Here is a 22,897-nt window from a genome sequence, read left to right on the forward strand (position 1 = left end):
TGAGTGGCACTTACTCGATATTGTAAACAAAGAGAGTCCCGAGTACTCCGATAGCATCCTAGGAAGCAGTTTAGATGGCATAACTAATCTAGAATTCTTTTTCTGCGCTTTCTGATTCTTTCGATTTGACACCATCAGTCATTTACATGGCTCTAGATTAAGCTAATGGAGCTCTGTGACTATAAGAGAACATTCTACAGACTTTTAATCATCATGCACACTAAATCAGTGCGGAAATCGGTGTGATTCTTCCTCTCTTCTCGTATTCTGTTTAGATATGACTACGTTTTTGTAATCTCCTCCAAATGTGTGCAATCTGATTGTAATCATCTTCTGATTTAATGACTCGGTCCTGCTTATGGTTGGCTCAGAGTTGGTGATCTGCTCTTGTCATTATTACTATCCCATGCCATGACGGCTTAAGACTTAAAAGCTGGGGTTTAAAAGGGGGAAAAAAAAAAGAAGAACTAAGCGGAGGATTAAACATGAAAAAAAGCACTAGGTCAAGCTACGTCTCAGAGGATAAACGTTGATCTGTAACCATTTTCCTGTTGGATCAAGGAGGATGATACGGGTCATTCTAGAATTCGAGGTACATTTTGCGTCTCCGAGATGATAAACCTTTTATTATTTTCCGCAAAAGAAATCTTTATTGAATCAGTTTTGAACAGTAATGCAAATTATGATAAACTTTCACCAATAGCGATGCTTGATGTACATTTTAGACCCAATTTATCCATAAAACATTAATTAAACCACGCCCACCCCTCCCCCTACATTAACGGCTGTCTTCGACTCCTGATTCATCCATTCAACTCGAATAAACAGGAAGTGATTCAGTCAAACAATCTATTTTATTTTTGGGGGCTTATTCTATTCACTGTCATAAAATCAATTACATAGAAAATCAATTTTCTGTATTATGTGAAATTTTGGCGATAAAAACATATATTTTTTTATCCGTCCCGATGTTCTTGTCAACTCTGTTAACGTTGTTATAAAACCACCTAAAATCCACAAAGACTTTTAATAATATGCATAACACGTGCACCGAGCGATGTCACTTCCTCTGGCAGGAAACTTCAGAAAGGCAGTGAGGGAGAGAGTGTTACGTTTCTTCTGTCATTAATTTGAACAAAACTTTGAGGATTTTACACCAACAATAGATTAATTATTCGTCAATTCTGTTATTGTGATATCGGAGTGAACCTCTCACTCCAACAACAATATGATGAAAATCCATGACATTCCGGTTTTATACATGCCGTGTGGTAGCTAGTTTGAGGTTCGCATTGCGGAGTTAAAGGAGAACTGAAGGCAAATTTTTTATTATCAAAATTCTATTTCTCTCATTTTATTAAATATCGGAATGCATGTTTGATCGCTATGTTGTCGCTGCGATAGCAAGTTATGAGTGTTTGAAATACGCTCTGTAATATATCAGTCCATATGTCAAAGCAATGGCCGTAAACGAGACTCGTTGAGACCTGTGCGAGACATCGTAGGACGGAAGTAAAACGTACAGCGGAAATCAAAGTGACCGACATCTGCCAACGTTGCCAAAAGACACACGCGCCCTCTTTCGAATGCTGACGTAATCAAGCCGGAAGTTTTGTTTGTTTTGATAGCAATCAGGAAAGTTTGAAAAAAGTCAGCAGTAATCGTCACTTAAACTCGTTTTTGTGCAATACTTCGTTTGGAAAACAGTTTTTAAAATGGCTGCACTGACACCTGGCAGACACTTGACGTTTCGAAGTCTCGCACAAGTCTCGTGAAAATCGCGTGGATAAGCGACGCCTGCCGTGGACCGAACGAACTAAATTCAACACGGATAAAAACCGAACAGGCCGATAAGTATAATATTTAATCGCAATTAGTTGCCAATACGAGTCACAATATAAGGTTACTAAAACCGAAAACGTAATTGAATAACACGATAATTAAGAAATAAAGCAAGTTTAAAAATGACTTCAGTTCTCTTTTAAAGACACAAAATGGTAGGAGAGCGTCAACTCTGTTACCATCGGTTCTGTTCACGGATTGCTCGGTTTGACGACAACAGAGTTGACGGCGAGTAACAGAGTCGACGCTTGAAACGTTCCCGCGATTACAGAACGGGTCGTATGTACAGTGAGCTCTTCCTTCGAGAAAACTAATAAATTTGATTAGTTTCATCGTCTGTGCATTGCTGACTCCTGTAAACAGCTGTGCACTTTAGATGACGAGGCGGTCTGCTGCAGATGCTGCCGTTTGTTATTAATTGTAATTTCATTAAGAAATGCTGCGGAGAGCTGAACACACACACACACACAGAGCATCAGTGCTGCAATGATATGTGCCCTGCACTCTTCTCATCTCGCTAAATATGATTAGAGCGTCTGTCTGCCCACGCAGCTCATCCTCCGCTTAATAGTTATGGATTCCCGATAAGGTTAGCCTCATGTGAATGAATGTGTTGGTTTTAATCTCTTGAAAAATGGCATTTGTGCAAAACTGCTAAGCGAAGTGTGTGTCTGTGTGTGTGTGTGTGTGTGTGTGTGTGTGTGTGTGTGTGTGTGTGTGTGTGTGTGTGTGTAAAGCGTGCATGAATATGGGATTTCCTCAGAGAAGTGTAGATAAACACATCTGCCTTTTTTCATTACTCAGCTCTATCTACAGCGCCATAAAGACGATTCATCGTTAACAAAGCGCATAACGATCTCTTGCGTGTGTGTGTGTGTGTGTGTGTGTTTAAATGCTCTGCAGTGACTTGTTTGCTGGCAAACTAATACACACACACAGCACAAGCTTCATCGAACCATGCCTTAAAGTGAAAAAAAAAAGTTAACAAGGTCACCAGAACAGCTTCACTGCTTCGAGGTTCTCTGGAACTGTACTCGAGCTACAGTATGAACCCCGTTCCTCTTAAAGATTGGTGGTACCAAAGCGGAGACCACTGTCTCGCATCGCAACATTCTCATCTCATCTCATTATCTGTAGCCGCTTTATCCTGTTCTACAGGGTCGCAGGCGAGCTGGAGCCTATCCCAGCTGACTACGGGCAAAAGGCGGGGTACACCCTGGACAAGTCACCAGGTCATCACAGGGCTGACACATAGACACAGACAACCATTCACACTCACATTCACACCTACGCTCAATTTAGAGTCACCAGTTAACCTAACCTGCATGTCTTTGGACTGTGGGGGAAACCGGAGCACCCGGAGGAAACCCACGCGGACACGGGGAGAACATGCAAACTCCGCACAGAAAGGCCCTCGCCAGCCACGGGGCTCGAACCCGGACCTTCTTGCTGTGAGGCAACAGCGCTAACCACTACACCACCGTGCCGCCCGCATCGCAACATTTCGCTCTAAAATCTACCATAATGGTTGAGATGTGGTCAGTGTGAAGTCCATAGGTGATGATTTACCTTCATCGGTGTATAGATGACTTGCAATCACGTGATCAGAATGTGCTGCGTCATGAGCGTTCGCCATGATGGTGGATATACAAAGCAACTAGGATGGCAGCTGCTGAAAGCGTGTCTGTGAATTTTCTCAGTATTACCATGATTTGAATGATCGAGCGTAGATAGATATGTGTGGTTTTGACCCATATTATTTTAAAAAGTCAGGCTTTTCTGTAGATAAAACGCTTCTAACGACCTCCTGTGGGGGCTTCGTTCGCGAATCCCAGGCCGAGGCGCGGTCTTACCGACCCAAGGCCATGCTCATTCGAAGGAGGAGGCTTAGAGAGAGATGCCTGTAAAATTTGGCTTGGCTGCGAGCTCCGTTGGCGGAGTTATTCATTTTTAAAGCCGGCTGGATCATGTTAAATCTTTAGGCGTGGAGCAGCGCTCTCGCGGGGGCTTCGTTCGCGAACACAGGAATACGTGAAATATAAAATAATTGATAGTTCATCTGAAAAAGGCTTTGGACAAAATGCCTTAACTATTGGACGCAATGGTCATTGGACGAAGTGTCCTGATCCCCTTGTCTCCTGTCCGTACTAAGCCTCAGAGTTTCCTCGCCCTCGTTCCGAATCATGGACGGAATTCTAAAAAATCGGAACGTGCCACGGTCACAAGTACTGTTGTGACCACAACCATATACAGCACAAAGATATGGCAGAGCTAAAAGAACGCTTAAAGCAGTGGAAAAACAAAGAGAGTCGCGCACGCGTGACTATGGAATGTCGCTTGACCCCACATTTGTATCTCCACCAACATGGCCGACATCCGGGATTCAGTGAGCCCTCTTGACCTGTAGATCCTAGAAGAGACCACGCCCATCCTAGGTGGTCACTCTGAAGATGCTTGTTTTGGTTTGTAGTAATCCATCACTCTAAGAGGATGAGTGAGGGCCAAGCATTCCTTGAGGATACCGGATCACACCAAATCACATGAACACATCTGTGTAGACCAGTGCGTTTGGTTCTTGAAGATCAGAATTTCAAATTTCTCAATTGTGCATTTGTCGTTTTTTTCTTTCTTTTTTCTTTTTGGATTGCAACCTACTATAATATCAGTCTCCATGGAAATTCTTCATGAGCTTGATGTTCTTGATCATTTAGGCCTGAGCACTGGAGGTGCGTGGCCTCCGATGTCCACCAGAGGGCGGGTCACTGAGGTGCAAGGCCCTATTGTTTTCCCAAGGATTCTTCTTATTATTATTCTTATTGGTGGTGTAGTGGTTAGCGCTGTCGCCTCACAGCAAGAAGGTCCGGGTTCGAGCCCCGTGGCCGGCGAGGGCCTTTCTGTGTGGAGTTTGCATGTTCTCCCCGTGGGTTTCCTCCGGGTGCTCCAGTTTCCCCCACAGTCCAAAGACATGCAGGTTAGGTTAACTGGTGACTCTAAATTGAGCGTAGGTGTGAATGTGAGTGTGAATGGTTGTGTGTCTATGTGTCAGCCCTGTGATGACCTGGCGACTTGTCCAGGGTGTACCCCGCCTTTCGCCCGTAGTCAGCTGGGATAGGCTCCAGCTCTCCTGCGACCCTGTAGAAGGATAAAGCGGCTACAGATAATGAGATGAGATGAGACCTCGTATTAGCCCTACTCAACAGGAAGTAAGTTATTTTTGGCTTCGTGCATTTTGACACGTGTTACATTTTGGCGTTCTCCTCCTAGACAGTTTGTTGGATTCATGTCAGATTTGGTATACCGGAGGTACTTAGGCCCTTCATCGCCATTTGACGCTATATTTGCACGTTATCGATCACAATTTTCAATCCTAATTACTTCACTTTCCCGTAGATCGAAATGCAAACGACGTGTTACTCACTGCTCCTGTCGAAACACAACCAGACTATATGATTGAACCTCTTTGCCCTAATCATGAACCGTCTGTCATAGATCCAACAGTTGAAGCAAACCAAGCTTGCTTAGCATTTTTATACACGCCAAGGTGCATAGTAGGATGTTAATTGCTTAATTGCATCATGCAGTGGATCTGTCTGGAAGCATCTGCACTGTCTGTAGCGGTTCAGGTTTTTCCTTTAATTTGTCACCCATCTGGTTTGTCCAAACCCATACGGACGCGCACTTCATCACTCGACTAGACATCTACGGCTTAGGTTCACTTCACATTAGTCATAGCTAATACATGCTTGATTAATGGTAACATAACAAATGACAAGTGCTTTCTCTCTCTCTCTCTCTGTCTTTCTCAGCATACTCTGCTCCCGGGACACCACCTGCCAACCGCTCCTTCGTAGGAATTGGCCCTCGAGACCCTGCGAGTCTGTATCAGGCTCAGGTACTACACCTCCACACCTCCATCCTCCATCCTGCTACACCTGTACATCTATACATTTCAGTCAGACAGGTTTATAATCGGCTGAATAATCCCGTCTACATGACACCCCCTTAAATCAGAAGAACGCAGCTGCTTTTATATGAAATGGAATGAAATGAAATGTTTGTGTATTTTCTGTGTGTGTGTGTCTGCATTTGAAAATCGTAACTGAACTCAATTATCCGAAACTTGTCACAGGACCATTTTGGCGTCATATTAGCCTCGTCGACAAATGTTCCTGAATACATTATTCTGAATTATTATACATACAGGACACTTGCGATGGAATAAAAACCTGTGTTCTATTCCCTTCTAGTGGGTCTCATTCATTTGGTTCCATAGCATGCAATATTGTTAGCATATCGCTTATCCTACGTGTATTACGTCACTCTAGCCAATGGAGAATGAGCGCTGAATATGATTTACGATATTGCATGGTTGTCAAGACGACATGACGTCACACATCGGAGATGTAAAACTTCTGCGCTGTGACAATTTGTAAAGAAAACATGGCTGCCAGGTTTCCTTCATTAAATACGTACGATTTTGAGGGAATTTTAAGACAAAGACGCATCGAACTCCTGAAAGGAATGCGTATGTATGTATTTCATCTCATCTCTTTATCTGTAGCCGCTTTATCCTGTTCTACAGGGTCGCGGGCAAGCTGGAGCCTATCCCAGCTGACTACGGGTGAAAGGCGGGGTACACCCTGGACAAGTCGCCAGGTCATCACAGGGCTGACACATAGACACAGACAACCATTCACATTCACACCTACGGTCAATTTAGAGTCACCAGTTAACCTAACCTGCATGTCTTTGGACTGTGGGGGAAACCGGAGCACCCGGAGGAAACCCACGCGGACACGGGGAGAACATGCAAACTCCACACAGAAAGGCCCTCGCCGGCCACGGGGCTCGAACCCGGACCTTCTTGCTGTGAGGCGACAGCGCTAACCACTACACCACCGTGCCGCCCCCGTATGTATGTATGTATAATAATAATAGTAATATTGGCTGGCTTTTTTTCATTGTATATCAGATATATCATGCTAGATGAATGTAATATATCTGATATACAACGAAAAAAGCCAGCCGATATTATTTAATTGAGAGATGTGTGCTAAACAAATACAGTATAAATACAGATACGAATAGGAGCTAGGTTGTTGTTGTTGTTTTTTTTTCCCTAATCTTGCCATATACTGTATGATCTATATCTCTCTACTTAAGCTGCACCTAGAGACAGACTGTTTCCTGATATGACAGAGCAATTAAGATCAGGACTGTCGCAGGACTATAGCTACGTATAGCTAGCCACCGAGAAAACCTAGCCGATATTAATTACGAAAAAAAAACCCGAAGAAATGTATCCGTAAGAATGACAAGACAGTGAATGTTAAGACTCTGGTATTAAAATTCAACCTGTGGTAAAGACAAGTTACTTTATTAACTGGCCATGTATGATTGCTATGTATGTAGTAATGAGAGTGGGGGGCGTTCCTAATTTGCATATTCCTGCATATTTATAGATGCTTGAATTCCTTATGAGTGAATTTTTATTATAGACATTGGATTATTTTTCATGGCAGTTTAAGACATGGTAATGAGGTCAGTAACCAGAATGCAGCTGCGAATGTGTGTGTGTGTGTGTGTGGCGTGTTAGCTGCAGGACTGCAGGCTTAGCCACATGTTGCAATGTTGCTGCTGCATTGCAGTGCTCTCTGCCCAATAACCAGTGCAAGTGTACCTCGGCGAGAAGAGAGACTTTGATACAACGTGTGTGTGTGTGTTTGTGTGAGAGAGAGAGAGAGAGTGTGTGTGTGTGTGTGCGTGCGGCATTTTGTTGACATATAAATACGTGTCAGTTCAATTTTAGGTTGTAGAAGCAGTTTGCATTGCTGTGACCGACTTAATCTGCCGAGCTTCCTCACTCCTCATGAGATCACCATGACTGTGTGTGGGGGGGAGAAAGGACATTAAAGACATTAAAGAAGAGCGAAAGCAAGGGCACCGTGTCCCCAGTCCAGGATACTCACGTCCAGAGCAGTCTGGTTGTTAGGGGAAACCAGACATGATGTAATCGTAAAGGTGAACTTGAACTCAGAGGAAAGTCCACAGCAGGCTGAGTTAATTAATGCCAGTCAGAATCATATGATTGAGGCATCGGGAGAGGAGAGAGCGCTTTTTACGTTCTCACACTCAGTGTTCGAAGCTTTATACCAGACACGTCATCTTCAGTGGGGTACAAGATTTATTTCATGATTCTAATTTGCCTATTTTAGTTTGAACATTATTACATCATTCATCATTCATGAGCATGCTGCTGCTCGACGGTATTTTCACTTTGGTTAACGGTTTTCTACATTACCCACAATGCCTTTAGGCCACCTGCTGATAGCGGTGGCAGGAGAATTTAGCTTTTCATCATTTCTACTTAAAATAGTGATGCAGCAACACTTTATTCCTTTATTTATGTCTGTCCAAGAATAAATATCCTCCTTCTCATCTATACAGACGCGTAACGATTCACCCAGTTCATGATTCGATTCGATTCGATTCACGATACTGGGTTCATGATTCAATCTTCCAAAGATTTTTTTTATTACAGTACAAAATTGCAACATTTATTTTCCTATTCTTTATCAACATAAATGTTCCTTTTGTTAAAGCTAGACTGCCTTTCAGATTTTTCAAGTATAGGTCATTAAAAGAATTTTCCCCGACACACAATTATTTTTGTTTAGTGGACTGAATTCGAATCACAGACTTCCAATTTTATTCGTTTTTTTTTAAAAATAGAACAATTAATTAACTTATCTCCACGTGGCCTGAATTTTTTTCCTGCTTCACCATGACCCAATACAAGATACTACATCATGTATCACGTGGTGGGCTTTCCCCATTCGTACAAGGCATTGTGGGATACAAATTTGAAACAGGAGAGAAAAATGGAGGACGTGAGTGTGCGAATGAAACGTGAAAGACCGACTACAGTAACGGAAAGAAAGCGAGAAGAAAAGACGTTATGTTATATACGAAGGAAAGGAAACGCAGGACCAAACTAATAAATATCGGTGCTCAGCGAGCACCTCGGTGTGATCAGCTGTTCGTTTAGCGACAGAATGATGGAACTGTCAGTGCACGCTCAAAGGGAAACCTGCGCATGCGCACACACACACACGGACTTCCTCTGTCTGCTTGACTGCGCGAAGCGAGTGATTTCATGCACAGTATTTGCTTTAATCCCCTCAAATTAAATAACTTCCCAGCCACAGAACAGAACGGCCTGATATTTTGTGAGATATTACAGAAATAAACATATATCACAATGACCACATTTCAGAGGGGACTAAATTTCACCGATTTTATGAAATCGAAAGGCCGTCTAGCTTTAAATAATAAAGCAGGTTTGTTTCAGTTTCTTAATAACCAACAAGAATTATTTACCCACATTTGTAAAGGTTGGACTAAAACATAATCTTCTATCCACGTTCATTGGATATGAGAAATCACGCGCTCTGATTGGCTACTCTACTACTAGGATATCAGCTCATATCCCGTGAGTAGAGAAAAACAAAATGGCGGAGGACGAAATAAAAACTCTACTCGAAAACAAAACCCCAAAAAATACAAAACTAGATAGAACTCGACGCCAGCGGCGTTGATGGGGATGCCTCCGCCTGGTAGACTACACGCCTTATTAAGTTGTGATTTGGGGATGGACATTTGACCTCACAGTAATCTTGACCTGTGACCTTTTAACCTCAAAATCTAATCAGTTCATGTTTGTCCCCAAATGCACAAATGGTGAAAGTTTGGTGAAATTCCTTTCATTAGCCTTTGTGATATCGTGTTCACAAGGTTTCGGGACGGACGGACGCACGGACGGATGGACGGACGTGCAGACAGACGGACAACCCGAAACCATAATGCCTCCTGCACCTTAAAGGAACAGTCCACCGTACTTCCATAATGAAATATGCTCTTACCTGAATTGAGACGAGCTGCTCCGTACCTGTCCGAGCTTTGCGCGACCTCCCAGTCAGTTAGACGCAGTCAGACGCGCTGTCACTCCTGTTAGCAATGTAGCTAGGCTCAGCATGGCCAATGGTATTTTTTGGGGCTGTAGTTAGATGCGACCAAACTCTTCCGCGTTTTTCCTGTTTACATAGGTTTATATGACCAGTGATATGAAACAAGTTCAGTTACACAAATTGAAACGTAGCGATTTTCTATGCTATGGAAAGTCCGCACTATAATGACAGGCGTACTAACACCTTCTGCGCGCTTCGGCAGCGCATTGATATCTGAGCTCCGTATCAATGCGCTGCCGAAGCGCGCAGAAGGTGTTAGTACGCCTGTCATTATAGTGCGGACTTTCCATAGCATAGAAAATCGCTACGTTTCAATTTTTTGAACTGAACTTGTTTCATATCACTGGTCATATAAACCTATGTAAACAGGAAAAACGCGAAAGAGTTTGGTCGCATCTAACTACAGCCCCAAAAAATACCATTGGCCATGCTGAGCCTAGCTACATTGCTAACAGGAGTGACAGCGCGTCTGACTGCGTCTGAGTAACTGGGAGGTCGCGCAAAGCTCGGAGAGGTACGGAGCAGCTCGTCTCAATTCAGGTAAGAGCATATTTCATTATGGAAATACGGTGGACTGTTCCTTTAAGGTGGCGGAGGCATAAAAAGCAACACAATATGGAATGAAAGTATTTGATTGTAAGAACGTATCTTTTTTATTTTTCAAGAATTATTATGCCTCCGCCACCGTAAGGTGCAGGAGGCATTATGTTTTCGGGTTGTCCGTCTGTCTGTGCGTCCGTCCGTGCGTGCGTCCGTCCCAAAACCTTGTGAACGCGATATCTCAAAGGCTAATGAAAGGAATTTCACCAAACTTTCACCATTTGTGCGCTTTGGGACAAACATGAACTGATTAGATTTTGAGATCAAAAGGTCTAAGGTCAAGGTCACTGTGAGGTCAAATGTCTGTCCGAGAACCTTGTGAACACAATGTCTCCAAGGCAAATCAAAGGAATTTCACCAAACTTTCACCATTTGTGCATTTGGGGACAAAGATAAACTGATTAGATTTTGAGATCAAAAGGTTTAAGGTCAAGGTCACTGTGAGGTCAAATGTCTGTCCGAAAACCTTGTGAACGCAATATCTCCAAGGCTAATACAAGTAATTTCACCAGGTCAAGATTACTGTGAGGTCAAATGTCCATCCCCAAATCATAACTTAATAAGGCGTGTAGTCTACCGGGCGGAGGCGTTCCCATCGACGTCGTTGGCGGCGAGTTCTTTATTATTATTATCACATTTTTCACAAATTGCTCCTGTCATTTCGCCGGTTTGTTTACATTCTAAGTGGAAATGATTTTGTCAGACGTTTTGTATAAAGTTTATATTTATTGAATTTGCAAAAAATAAAAATAAAAATGCTCCGTTTCTCAAAATCCAGTGAATGTGGAGAGAATAAAACAGTTATTCCACTCAATCTCATCGTACATGGATTATAGCACTATCACCTCACGTATGACTCAATTTCGTAGAAGAACTGTTAAATAGTCAGTTAACGAAAATGTTCCTTATTTTAATGATGAAAAAGTTAATAACAAATACGCCTTTTCTTAAAAAACGTTTACGAAAATTTGTACTTCCTCCATTCGCTTCTCTTTTCTTTATCTTTCAGCAGTCTGTAAAAAGAAAGCTCTGATTTCTCATTAAATCTGTTTGCATGTAATCACACAACGGCTCTTTCACATTTTAGATCTGTTTTTTGTGTTTTCGCAGCATTAGAGCTGTGTTACGTCCGCCTACGGTGACGTCACATGCATTCCTGCTATTGTACGTTATATAGAGCACCCTCTGCTGTCTAAACAACACAATTACAGCTAAGAAAAGCTAACAGATTATGCAGCCTGATAATAATCACGATTCGTTTTTTATTTCATCGACTCAAATCGTCCTAAATTTGTATCGCCATTTATCATCACGTGATATATCGTGACATGCCTACATCTATATACTGTAAATCAGAGAGGAACCGTCAGGGCCTTCTAGTCCTTCAGAGAAGCCCAAACATATCAGTATTTCAAATGTTATATTTAATTTCTTTCATTCTTTCATAATGTCATTATAATTATTCTCTTCTAATTCTAATTTGGCCTCATTTTCTATCAAATGTGCTTCAGAAGTGAAAGGGTTACTGTCCTGAAAGCATTAAAATCGAGTTATCCAATGAGATATTTTTGTTTTTTGTGTCTAGGCGAAGAGCTTAGAGCTGCTCACTCATTGGTTAGGACTTCATTGCCGGGACAGAAGGCCAAGGCAGTGTATGTTTATGCAGGAAGTGACAGATGAATTAACCAATCAGATTTTGATTTATAGTGGGAGGGATCAAAAATGTATCGCCCTAGACCTGCTCGAAGACCGACGTGAGCTTAACTGTGAGTCGACGCCGTCAGCGCAGCAGTGAAGTCACCTTCCAGCCGGTGTAGCGTTCATCAGTATTGTTAGCGAATGCTAATAAAGCGGTCAAGCCAGTGCTATCTATCAAGAGCAAGTAGCACAGGCTAACGACCGAGAAACTAAGATTTCTGTCTCCAGACTCTTCTCCCACGCTGCATAGTATTTTTCACTCTGATATAAGTATTCATTTCCCTGTGTAATTTCCTTCGTTACTTTTAAAAATCAACATCGACAGCTACACAAAACAGAGCGACCTGGCAGCCTGCCACTAATCCCTTGCAAAATCCTTTGCCCTGTTGCTTCTTTGGTGTCTGGATAAGTTTTGGCTGAGCTCAAGTCCCAGATCTAATAGTAACGTTTCGCCACTGTTGTATACAAATCAGCTTCCAGAGCTCCAGCTCTCATCCTAATAGCACGGTCATCTCATGATCTCGTAGATGCGTCGTAGATGTGCCGCATTGCATTCTGGGTCTCGACTGCTTCTAACGTGGATGAGAAAAGAAGCTCTGGCTCTTTTGAACCTTGAACCAGGCACAGATCCATACCAATGCAACCTATGCACGTGCATCGGTCAGAAATATGTACCACTTAGTCACGGGGCGTTTGTTTACTTTACCGCTAGCCAGCTACATGGGCTATAGCCACACTCAACCAACAGACCAGTGGTTTAGGATCTGACCACCTGTGGTAAGCAGTGATGCTTACCTGACCTAATTTCTCACGATGCTTTGTATAGCGTGACCTGAGACAAAGAATCCAGGTCAAACCAATAAAATGCTCCAGAAAGAAGTCGAAATTTGCTGTAAATAACAGTCTGAGTCGCGGTCGTAGTTTTGAAAGGTCTCGGGGAGAGGGAGGTGCTTGTAAAGTTTGGTAGGGCTAGGGCTTTCAGTGGCCGAGTTATGAATTTTTAAATCCCAGCGTGCGTGCGCGGCTGGAGCCATTGCTCATATTAAAGTTTTCAGTGAGCCATGCTCACGTGGGGTTTCGGGGGTGAATAGCGGGCCGAGCTGCGGTCGTAGCAGGCCGTGCCTGGGCTGTTTTGAAAGGTCTCATGGAGAGAGAGGTGCCTGTAAAGTTTGGCGGAGAGTGGCCGAGTTATGAATTTTTAAATCCCAGCATGCACGCTGGCTGAGCCTGGGCTCACATTAAAGTTTTCGGCGAGCCATGCTTTCAGGCCTTCAGGGGCAAATAGCGGGCCGAGCCACGGTCGTAGCAGGCCGTGGCTACCCTCTTCAGAAAGGGCTCGGCGTGCTCTACGCCCCTGTTAAAATCCATAGCGATCTGGTAAAATTAGTGAAAATATTTCTGCAAATGTGCATCTGTCAGATTCTTGGGCTGGATCCGTCCCTGCCTGAACGGAAGGTATTATGTTTGAGATCTTTGAAAATGTTCTCCTGTTAACCTCGATTGTAACCATGCTCACATTATCAGTATCCCTCTGTGACATCAGCACACATCCCTTGACCTTCTCACAGGAATAATGAAAATCTATCACCAACCAACAAAAAGGTTCCAAATTCAGTTCATCGAAATAAATCTTTTTCTTTTACGGTCTTCAGCGAGAATGTGAACATGAGTAAGAGCCTGTGTTTTCAAAGCGCCTCATATTTCAGGCTTCCCTCCAATTCCCCTGAAGCGTTTAATTAAATGGATAGATTGTCATTTTGTTAAGCCCTCGTGGCCTAATATGCCCCCTTTCCCCTTCCTGAACCGTGAACACACCCTCGTCTCAGCTTGGTGTTTTCATAACTTTAACCACCTGTCACCCAGACAAAGCCTTGAGCTTTTATAGCAAGCTAAATATTTCGGTTGGAGTCGAGGCCTAACCGCTGCTCGCCTTGCTCTCACCACCACTGCTTCCCTTTTCTGCAGGACGAAAGCAGTGCAGGAGGTTATTTTGAGGGAATCGTGCCTTTGATACATATAGCTTGAGCTTTTTAGCAGCTGGCATAATGTAAGAGCTCCAGAATAAACCACGGGCCAAGGATGGTAAAGGATCTGACACGGGAGTCAGTTGCCCCTCGGATTGAATCAGTTTTGTCCGTTTTCCAAAACTCTGTTTCATGAAGATGAAATTTCAAAATTATTTGCGAATATGTTTGAACTCAGACTATTGGGTTTGACAAATTTATAAACAGGAGAGCAGGGATCTCTTGGACTTGGGATTTTATACTGACAGGAAATGTTGAGCAGATGATTTACACGTCACTGCTTGGAAAATATCTCCATGAATGAGAAAACCTAAAGCTTGATTTCTTCTGCCTACTGGGTGGTTGTGTTTCTTTACTGGTTCCTTCGGATTCCTCAGGATTTTTTTTTCCTTCCACGAAGCAGGATGGAGTTTCTTTACTTTTTTTTTTTAAGTCTGCCATGATGCCATGGTGCCATGATGTCTTCTCCAAAGCAAGTTCTCACAACATAAACTGGAAATGCACTGAATTTAGAGATGGTTTACTTCTGCTGACATCTTCTCCCACTTCTGTGCGGGGTCGATGGATTTGACGAGTCTCTTCCAGACTGTATTTCTTGTCCAGACAGGCCTTTCTCTCTTCGGTCCATTGGAATACTTTCGAACCATCTTTTTCTTTTTCCTTCCACCTTCATGTCCATCACTCTTCTCCCAACGTGACCGCTCCTCTCTCCTCATCACATGACCAGACCACTGCAACCTCCTTTCCTGTACTTGCTCTGATATTCTGATATATTTGCCACTTCTGTTGTCCCTCTAATTCTTTTGTTTCTAATCCAGTCCCTCCTTGTCACTCGGTACGTCCACCTCAGCATCCGCAGCCACCGGGGCAGGCGAGCCAGCCCAACCCGGTGCCAGTCCCAAGCCCGGATAAATGGGGAGGGTTGGTGTCAGGAAGGGCATCTGACCATCAAAACCTCCACCAAAACATTACATTACAGGCAATTAGCAGATGCTCTTATCCAGAACGACATACAACACACCCAGAGCAGCCTGGGGAGCAGTTGGAATTTTGGTGCCTTGCTCAAGGGCACTTCAGCCATTCTTGTTGGTCCAGGGAATTGAACCAGCAACCTTTTGGTCCCATAGTTGCTACTCTAACCATTAGGCCATGGCTTCACCTGTCACATCAAAACAAAGGATATGACAATGATCAAAGATGAAAATGGCAAGTGGCCGCTCTTTCCAGGTCCTCCAGGAAATCAGGCTGCGAGTATGGAACAAGACGCCACTACAGTCTGTATTTTTATACCATTTTTGAATTCAGGACTACAGACTTGATCGCCACCGCTCCAGCCAGTGATGTAATGGTGTGAAAATTTGGATCTGAATTGGAGGGAATGAATTAAACTGGGCTGTGACGTCAAGAAAAAAAAATTCGGAATTTTCTACCCTGTACGTTATTAGCTCATCCGGCCGACAGGTGATGAGTTTACGCCATCATGTGTTGTCTGATGTATGTCCATCATCCGTCATCCACATTTCACGAAAATCACTTCTTCTCTCTCAATTCTTCACCGATTTTTATTCTATTTGGCAGAAAGGTAGGTCTACCTGGGGTGCATATACAGTAGCTTCTACCCAAATTTGCACAATTGCAATTAATAATGAAGATATGGAGTAATTAGTCAATCCCTAACGAGCAGTTTCCACACATCACTTCTTCTCCCTCAATTCTTCACCGATTTTGATTCTTTCTACAACCCCGATTCCAAAAAAGTTGGGACAAAGTACAAATTGTAAATAAAAACGGAATGCAATGATGTGGAAGTTTCAAAATTCCATATTTTATCCAGAATAGAACGTAGATGACATATCAAATGTTTAAACTGAGAAAATGTATCATTTAAAGAGAAAAATTAGGTGATTTTAAATTTCATGACAACAACACATCTCAAAAAAGTTGGGACAAGGCCATGTTTACCACTGTGAGACATCCCCTTTTCTCTTTACAACAGTCTGTAAACGTCTGGGGACTGAGGAGACAAGTTGCTCAAGTTTAGGGATAGGAATGTTAACCCATTCTTGTCTAATGTAGGATTCTAGTTGCTCAACTGTCTTAGGTCTTTTTTGTCATATCTTCCGTTTTATGATGCACCAAATGTTTTCTATGGGTGAAAGATCTGGACTGCAGGCTAGCCAGTTCAGTACCCGGACCCTTCTTCTACGCAGCCATGATGCTGTAATTGATGCAGTCTGTGGTTTGGCATTGTCATGTTGGAAAATGCAAGGTCTTCCCTGAAAGAGACGTCGTCTGGATGGGAGCATATGTTGCTCTAGAACCTGGATATACCTTTCAGCATTGATGGTGTCTTTCCAGATGTGTAAGCTGCCCATGCCACACGCACTAATGCAACCCCATACCGTCAGAGATGCAGGCTTCTGAACTGAGCGCTGATAACAACTTGGGTCGTCCTTCTCCTCTTTAGTCCGAATGACACGGCGTCCCTGATTTCCATAAAGAACTTCAAATTTTGATTCGTCTGACCACAGAACAGTTTTCCACTTTGCCACAGTCCATTTTAAATGAGCCTTGGCCCAGAGAAGATGTCTGCGCTTCTGGATCATGTTTAGATACGGCTTCTTCTTTGAACTATAGAGTTTTAGCTGGCAACGGCAGATGGCACGGTGAATTGTGTTCACAGATAATGTTCTCTGGAAATATTCCTGAGCCCATTTTGTGATTTCCAATACAGAAGCATGCCTGTATGTGATGCAGTGCCGTCTAAGGGCCCGAAGATCACGGGCACCCGGTATGGTTTTCCGGCCTTGACCCTTACGCACAGAGATTCTTCCAGATTCTCTGAATCTTTTGATGATATTATGCACTGTAGATGATGATATGTTCAAACTCTTTGCAATTTTACACTGTCGAACTCCTCTCTGATATTGCTCCACTATTTGTCGGCGCAGAATTAGGGGGATTGGTGATCCTCTTCCCATCTTTACTTCTGAGAGCCGCTGCCACTCCAAGATGCTCTTTTTATACCCAGTCATGTTAATGACCTATTGCCAATTGACCTACTGAGTTGCAATTTGGTCCTCCAGCTGTTCCTTTTTTGTACCTTTAACTTTTCCAGCCTCTTATTGCCCCTGTCCCAACTTTTTTGAGATGTGTTGCTGTCATGAAATTTCAAATGAGCCAATATTTGGCATGAAATTTCAAAATGTCTCACTTTCGACATTTGATATGTTGTCTATGTTCTATTGTGAATACAATATCAGTTTTTGAGATTTGTAAATTATTGCATTCCGTTTTTATTTACTATTTGTACTTTGTCCCAACTTTTTTGGAATCGGGGTTGTAGCATGAAGCTAGGGGTATTTAGGGTGCATATAACTTCTACCCAGATTTGCTTCATTACAATTATTAATGAAGTTATGGACTAATTAAGCCGTAATGAGCAGTTCAGCAAAAAAAAAAAAAAAATCACTTCTTCTCGGTCAGTTCCTCGCCGTTTTGGATTCTTTCTGGCAAATAGGTCGGTATTCCTAGGGTGGATATCGCTTCTATATGTAGTTTGTATATAGTGTATATAGCTTGCAACATTTATTGTGCAAGGAAGGTGGCCCACTTTAGATCGTTCCTTCTGGACTAGACGGGGCCGGAGTGAGCTACGCCGTCATTGACGGTCTCGTTCCAATATTTTCGTTATTTCTGTGAGAAGTTACGAAGGTAGTTCAAAAAGTTTTCTCAGGAGAAAGATTGTTCTTGCGTTATTTTTCAACTTCAATGCGCTTGGTCCACCGATGTTCAAGCTTCGTTATCCATTTGCGGAAGAAGGTCACATCCGGAGCCTCCAGATTCTGCTCAACAGCATGATCATCATGATCACTCTGAAAATGGCGACCATGCGAGTGGGAGTTCAGTTTAGGAAACGGACAGAGGTCAGGCGGTGCCAAGTCGGGCGAGTTAGGCACGTCAGCTCGAAGCTTTCTTTCTTCTCCTATTTACTTTGATTGCGTCTTGAGTTTTTCTGGACAGTCATTTAAGGCTTGATGGTATACACTTACACCCCAAAATATGAGTTAATTATGCCCCTTGTTTCCAGGTGAGGCCAAGAACTTCTTGAAGTCCCCTCAATAAGGGCTGGAGAAAAAAATTCAAAAGTAAGCGATAACTATTTTCCTTTAATAAGAGATCCACGAGATGTTGATGTGAACGCTGGATTCACTCAAAGTCCCAGAATGACTAGACGAGGCCGGAGTGAGCTGCGCCATCACTGACGGTCTCGTTCTGAAGTCTAATTCGAAACCTCGCGCACAAATTCACACCGTTCGAGTTCTACTTCGAGAAAACTTAGCTCCCCAAATGTAAACAAAAGCGTAAACAGTATCAGATGTGAATTTTGCGACTTTAATTCAGATTATAGTGGCGAGTTTGTTTGGTTTTTTCCTCATTCCGTAGGGTGATATGATCTGCTTGGAGAACTTAAATAAAATTGAGTCGTAATGTGAGCAAAGTGTGTATTAATTAGTTATAGCTTCGTTTTAGGAAGGAAAGCTGTTTCATGGGGAAATATGGATTCACGCTGAGTGCATTGAGAGGTTCAGGGCTTTTGTATGAAGAGACAGATGTGCACTTTGGAAGTTTTTGGAATCCATGCTAATGCAGAACACTTGTGTGTTGTTGTCAGTATACAGGCGCGTACATGCCGTGTCCTGGCTTTCAACAAAAAGTGCTTTGGTGGGGGCGGAACGTTCTACTGTGTGTTTGTGTTTCCCATCCTTGCCCAATCCTAACCACATCTTCAAGAGATTTCAGCTCTCCTAATTTAGCATTCCTACACCCAACCAGGGATCTCACTGAAGCCACGGAGCAAAAATAAACAAGCTCGTAAAGGTTACCAATGAGTTACCATTGATATTGGATTTTCAGCAGAGCAGGAAATGCCTCGTGTCCCGCCCTTTCCACCCTGGCGCAGGCCTACAGCCCCATCTGCTGGACTCTCATTGGCGTCTCTGTCAGCTTCAAGTCCACCGAGGCCTCCGAAGTAAAAATATTCCTCCTTATTCTTGTTTTTGCAGAGGCGGCCAACACTGGGTCACTCTTTCCTCTCCCGTGCTGAGCTGTGTACGCTGGCAGCGTTCGTTGCGGTGCGCCGTCGTGTGCCAAAGCATCTCTCTGGAGCTCTGTTCCAGCTCTCTCGGCCTCTCATATGGATGCAGTTCAGTTCCTTGGCAGTTCTTTTTACTCTTCTGGTTGTAATTTTACTCCCAAGGATGATTCTCGGCTCAATTTTTTTCCTCTCTCTCTCTCTCCCTCTCTTTTTTTCTCTGCTCTGAGGCCTGTTATCTATCAGAATGCAGTACAGTGTTGCAGATTGCCGGTTTGTGCAGTTACAATCAGTGCACAAGAGAAATGAGGGGAATATCATTGAGAAGTACTCGAGCCATTCTTTGCTTTTTTTTCTTAAGCTTTATTAAATTAACATTTTGGGTGTAGCCGAAGACGTCTGTTTGGATTGCTGTTAAATTACTTAGTGCTCAGTGGAACATGGTGAACTGCTGCTGTTTTTATAAGGAAGGCTTCATCAAATTTGAAAAAACCCTTCAGTGGTGCGAGAGAGACAGAGAAAGAAAGAGAGAGAGAGAGAGAGAATCTTATTCAATATTTTAAGAGGTCTACGTTGGGGCCCGCTGGGCTCACTCGCGCTGGCGCTCTCCGCTCTTTAGCCGCGTATTATGTTTAATAGCGGCGTTGCTCTCCAAACTCTGACAGCTATCTGCTCTCTGAGCCCACTGGGGCAGGAGACGTTGATTACCCAGCACTTGGAAAGTGCAAGTCATTACGCTCTGTTTTGGCCCGAGCCTGCAGTTCTGCTGCGGTTTTGCCTTATTCAGAGCCATAATTTACATCGCAGAATACACACACACACACACACATATATATATATATATATATATATATATATATATATATATATATATATATATATATATATATAGTGCTCAGCGTAAATGAGTACATCCCCTTTGAAAAGTAACATTTTAAACAATATCTCAATGAACACAAACAATTTCCAAAATGTTGAAAAGACAAAATTTAATATAACATCTGTTTAACTTATAACGTGAAAGTAAGGTTAATAATATAAACTTAGATTACACATTTTTCAGTTTTACTCATATTAGGGTGGTGCAAAAATGAGTACACCCCACAACAAAAACTACTACATCTAGTACTTTGTATGGCCTCCATGATTTTTAATGACAGCACCAAGTCTTCTAGGCATGGAATGAACAAGTTGGCGACATTTTGCAACATCAATCTTTTTCCATTCTTCAACAACAACCTCTTTTAGTGACTGGATGCTGGATGGAGAGTGATGCTCTTTGAACTGTGGGGGAAACTTTGGACTGTGGGGGGACTTTGGACTGTGGGGGAAACCGGAGCACCCGGAGGAAACCCACGCGGACACGGGGAGAACATGCAAACTCCGCACAGAAAGGCCCTCGCCGGCCACGGGGCTCGAACCCAGGACCTTCTTGCTGTGAGGCGACAGCGCTAACCACTACACCACCGTGCCGCCCATATATATATATATATATATATATATATATATATACAGACACACACACCCTTGATCAGCAGTTCATGATAATCTCTTATCCTTTATGTGCGTCTCAGTGTTGAGAGAAAGACTATATACAAGGGAATAAAACAACTGAGCAGGCTGATAGCAGAGTTCGGTGAATGCGTGGCTCTCGTAGGGTTTACCAGAGGGTCAGAGAGACGAGAAAAACGGAGGTTCTTTGGACGGTTACAAGGTCGAACTGAAAATTCTGAAAGGGGAAACCCTTTGTTGTAGAGTTGACATAAACAAATACGCATTTCCTCAAAGGAAAGGAACAACCCAAATAAGACTTTAACACTTTCAATGGGAACCTTTTTTAAAGGCGAACTGAAGTCATTTTAAACTTGCTTTATTTCTTAATTATCGTGTTATTCAATCACGTTTTCGGTTTTAGTAACCTTATATCGTGACTCGTATTGGCAACTAATTGCAATTAAATATTATACTTATCGGCCTGTTCGGTTTTTAGCCGTGTTGAATTTAGTTCGTTTGGTCCACGGCAGGCGTCGCTTATCCGCGCGATCTTCACGAGACTTGTGCGAGACTTTGAAACGTCCAGTGTCAGCCAGGTGTCAGTGCCGCCATTTTGAAAACTGTTTTCCAAACGAAATATTGCACAAAATCGAGTTTAAGTGACACCTACTTTTTTCAAATTTTCCTGATTGCTATCAAAACAAACAAAACTTCCGGCTTGATTACGTTGGCATTCGAAAGAGGGCGCGCATGTCTTTTGACAACGTTGGCAGATGTCGGTCACTTTGATTTCCGCTGTACGTTTTACTTCCGTCCTACGATGTCTCGCACAGGTCTCAACGAGTCTCGTTTACAGCCATCACTTTGACATATGGACTGATATATTACAGAGCATATTTCAAACACTCATAACTTGCTATAGCAGCGACAAAATAGCCATCAAACATGCATTCCGATATTTAATAAAATGAGAATGTGTTTTGCTTCGGTCAAATTCCATTGAGAATTCCTCGTTTTTTTTCCGAACAAACAAATACCTGAAATATAAAATAACTGATAGTGCGTATGAAAAAGACTTTGGACAAAATGGTCATGGGACGAAATGACCTGTATTTGTACTCGATGGTCGGTAGAAGCGTCTTATCTTCAGAAAAGCCTCACTTTTTTAAAATAATATAGGTCAAAACCACACATATCTATCTTCACTCAATTGTTCAAATCATGGTAATACTGAGAAAATTCAGCATTGTTTACAGACACGCTTTCAGCGGCTGCCGTCCTAGTTGCTTTGTATATCCACCATCATGGTGAACGCTCATGACGTAGCACATTCTGATCACGTGATTGTAAGTCATCTATAGTAGAGTAGCCAATCAGAGCGCACGATTGCTCATATCGAGTGAATGTGGATCGAGTGTGTGTGTGTATATATATGAGGGTAAGTCAAGAAGTTCTAAGACAGATGTTATAATTTCAAAAGGTGTGAAAGACGTCCCCCAGAATTCTACAAAGAAGGAATTCTCCGATGGAAACACCGCTTGCAGAAGTGTTTAGACTTAAATGGAGGATATGCAGAGAAATAGCTTTGTTATTTTCATAAATAAAGATTTTTTTCATTTTGTCTTTTGTCTTTTTGACTTACCCTCGTATAGATAGATAGATAGATAGATAGATAGATAGATAGATAGATAGATAGATAGATAGATAGATAGATAGATAGATAGATAGCAGTGGCGGCTGGTAGTCTTTCAAATGGGGAGGCTGGTCGGTTACGATATTTCCAGATTTTAAAAGAAAAAACACATCAGTTTTGCCCATACTCTTGCCTCTGAGCTGGCTGATTGTTGGCAGCGTCACAAACTGTGAAATAACAGGTTCTTTTGGCCCATTAGCCTACTGTCCAATATACATGATGGTGGTGTTGGGGGGGGTATATTTTAACATCTCATCTCATCTCATCTCATTATCTGTAACCACTTTATCCTTCTACAGGGTCGCAGGCAAGCTGGAGCCTATCCCAGCTGACTATGGGTGAAAGGCGGGGTACACCCTGGACAAGTCGCCAGGTCATCACAGGGCTGACACATAGACACAGACAACCATTCACACTCACATTC

General features: G+C 42.7%; 1 protein-coding gene across 7 annotated transcripts in view; it reads left to right on the plus strand.

The window, feature by feature from the left end:
* nfic (nuclear factor I/C) overlaps positions 1–22,897 on the plus strand; it is a 335,473-nt gene that overhangs the window by 233,485 nt on the left and 79,091 nt on the right. For all 7 annotated transcript variants that reach the window (XM_060932489.1, XM_060932491.1, XM_060932488.1 and 4 more), the window contains one exon: positions 5,649–5,734. In XM_060932489.1, the coding sequence (XP_060788472.1) occupies positions 5,649–5,734 (86 nt within the window). The remainder of the gene's footprint in view (positions 1–5,648; positions 5,735–22,897) is intronic.

This window comes from Neoarius graeffei, chromosome 10 (assembly GCF_027579695.1).
Source record: "Neoarius graeffei isolate fNeoGra1 chromosome 10, fNeoGra1.pri, whole genome shotgun sequence".
Lineage (NCBI taxonomy): Eukaryota > Metazoa > Chordata > Actinopteri > Siluriformes > Ariidae > Neoarius > Neoarius graeffei.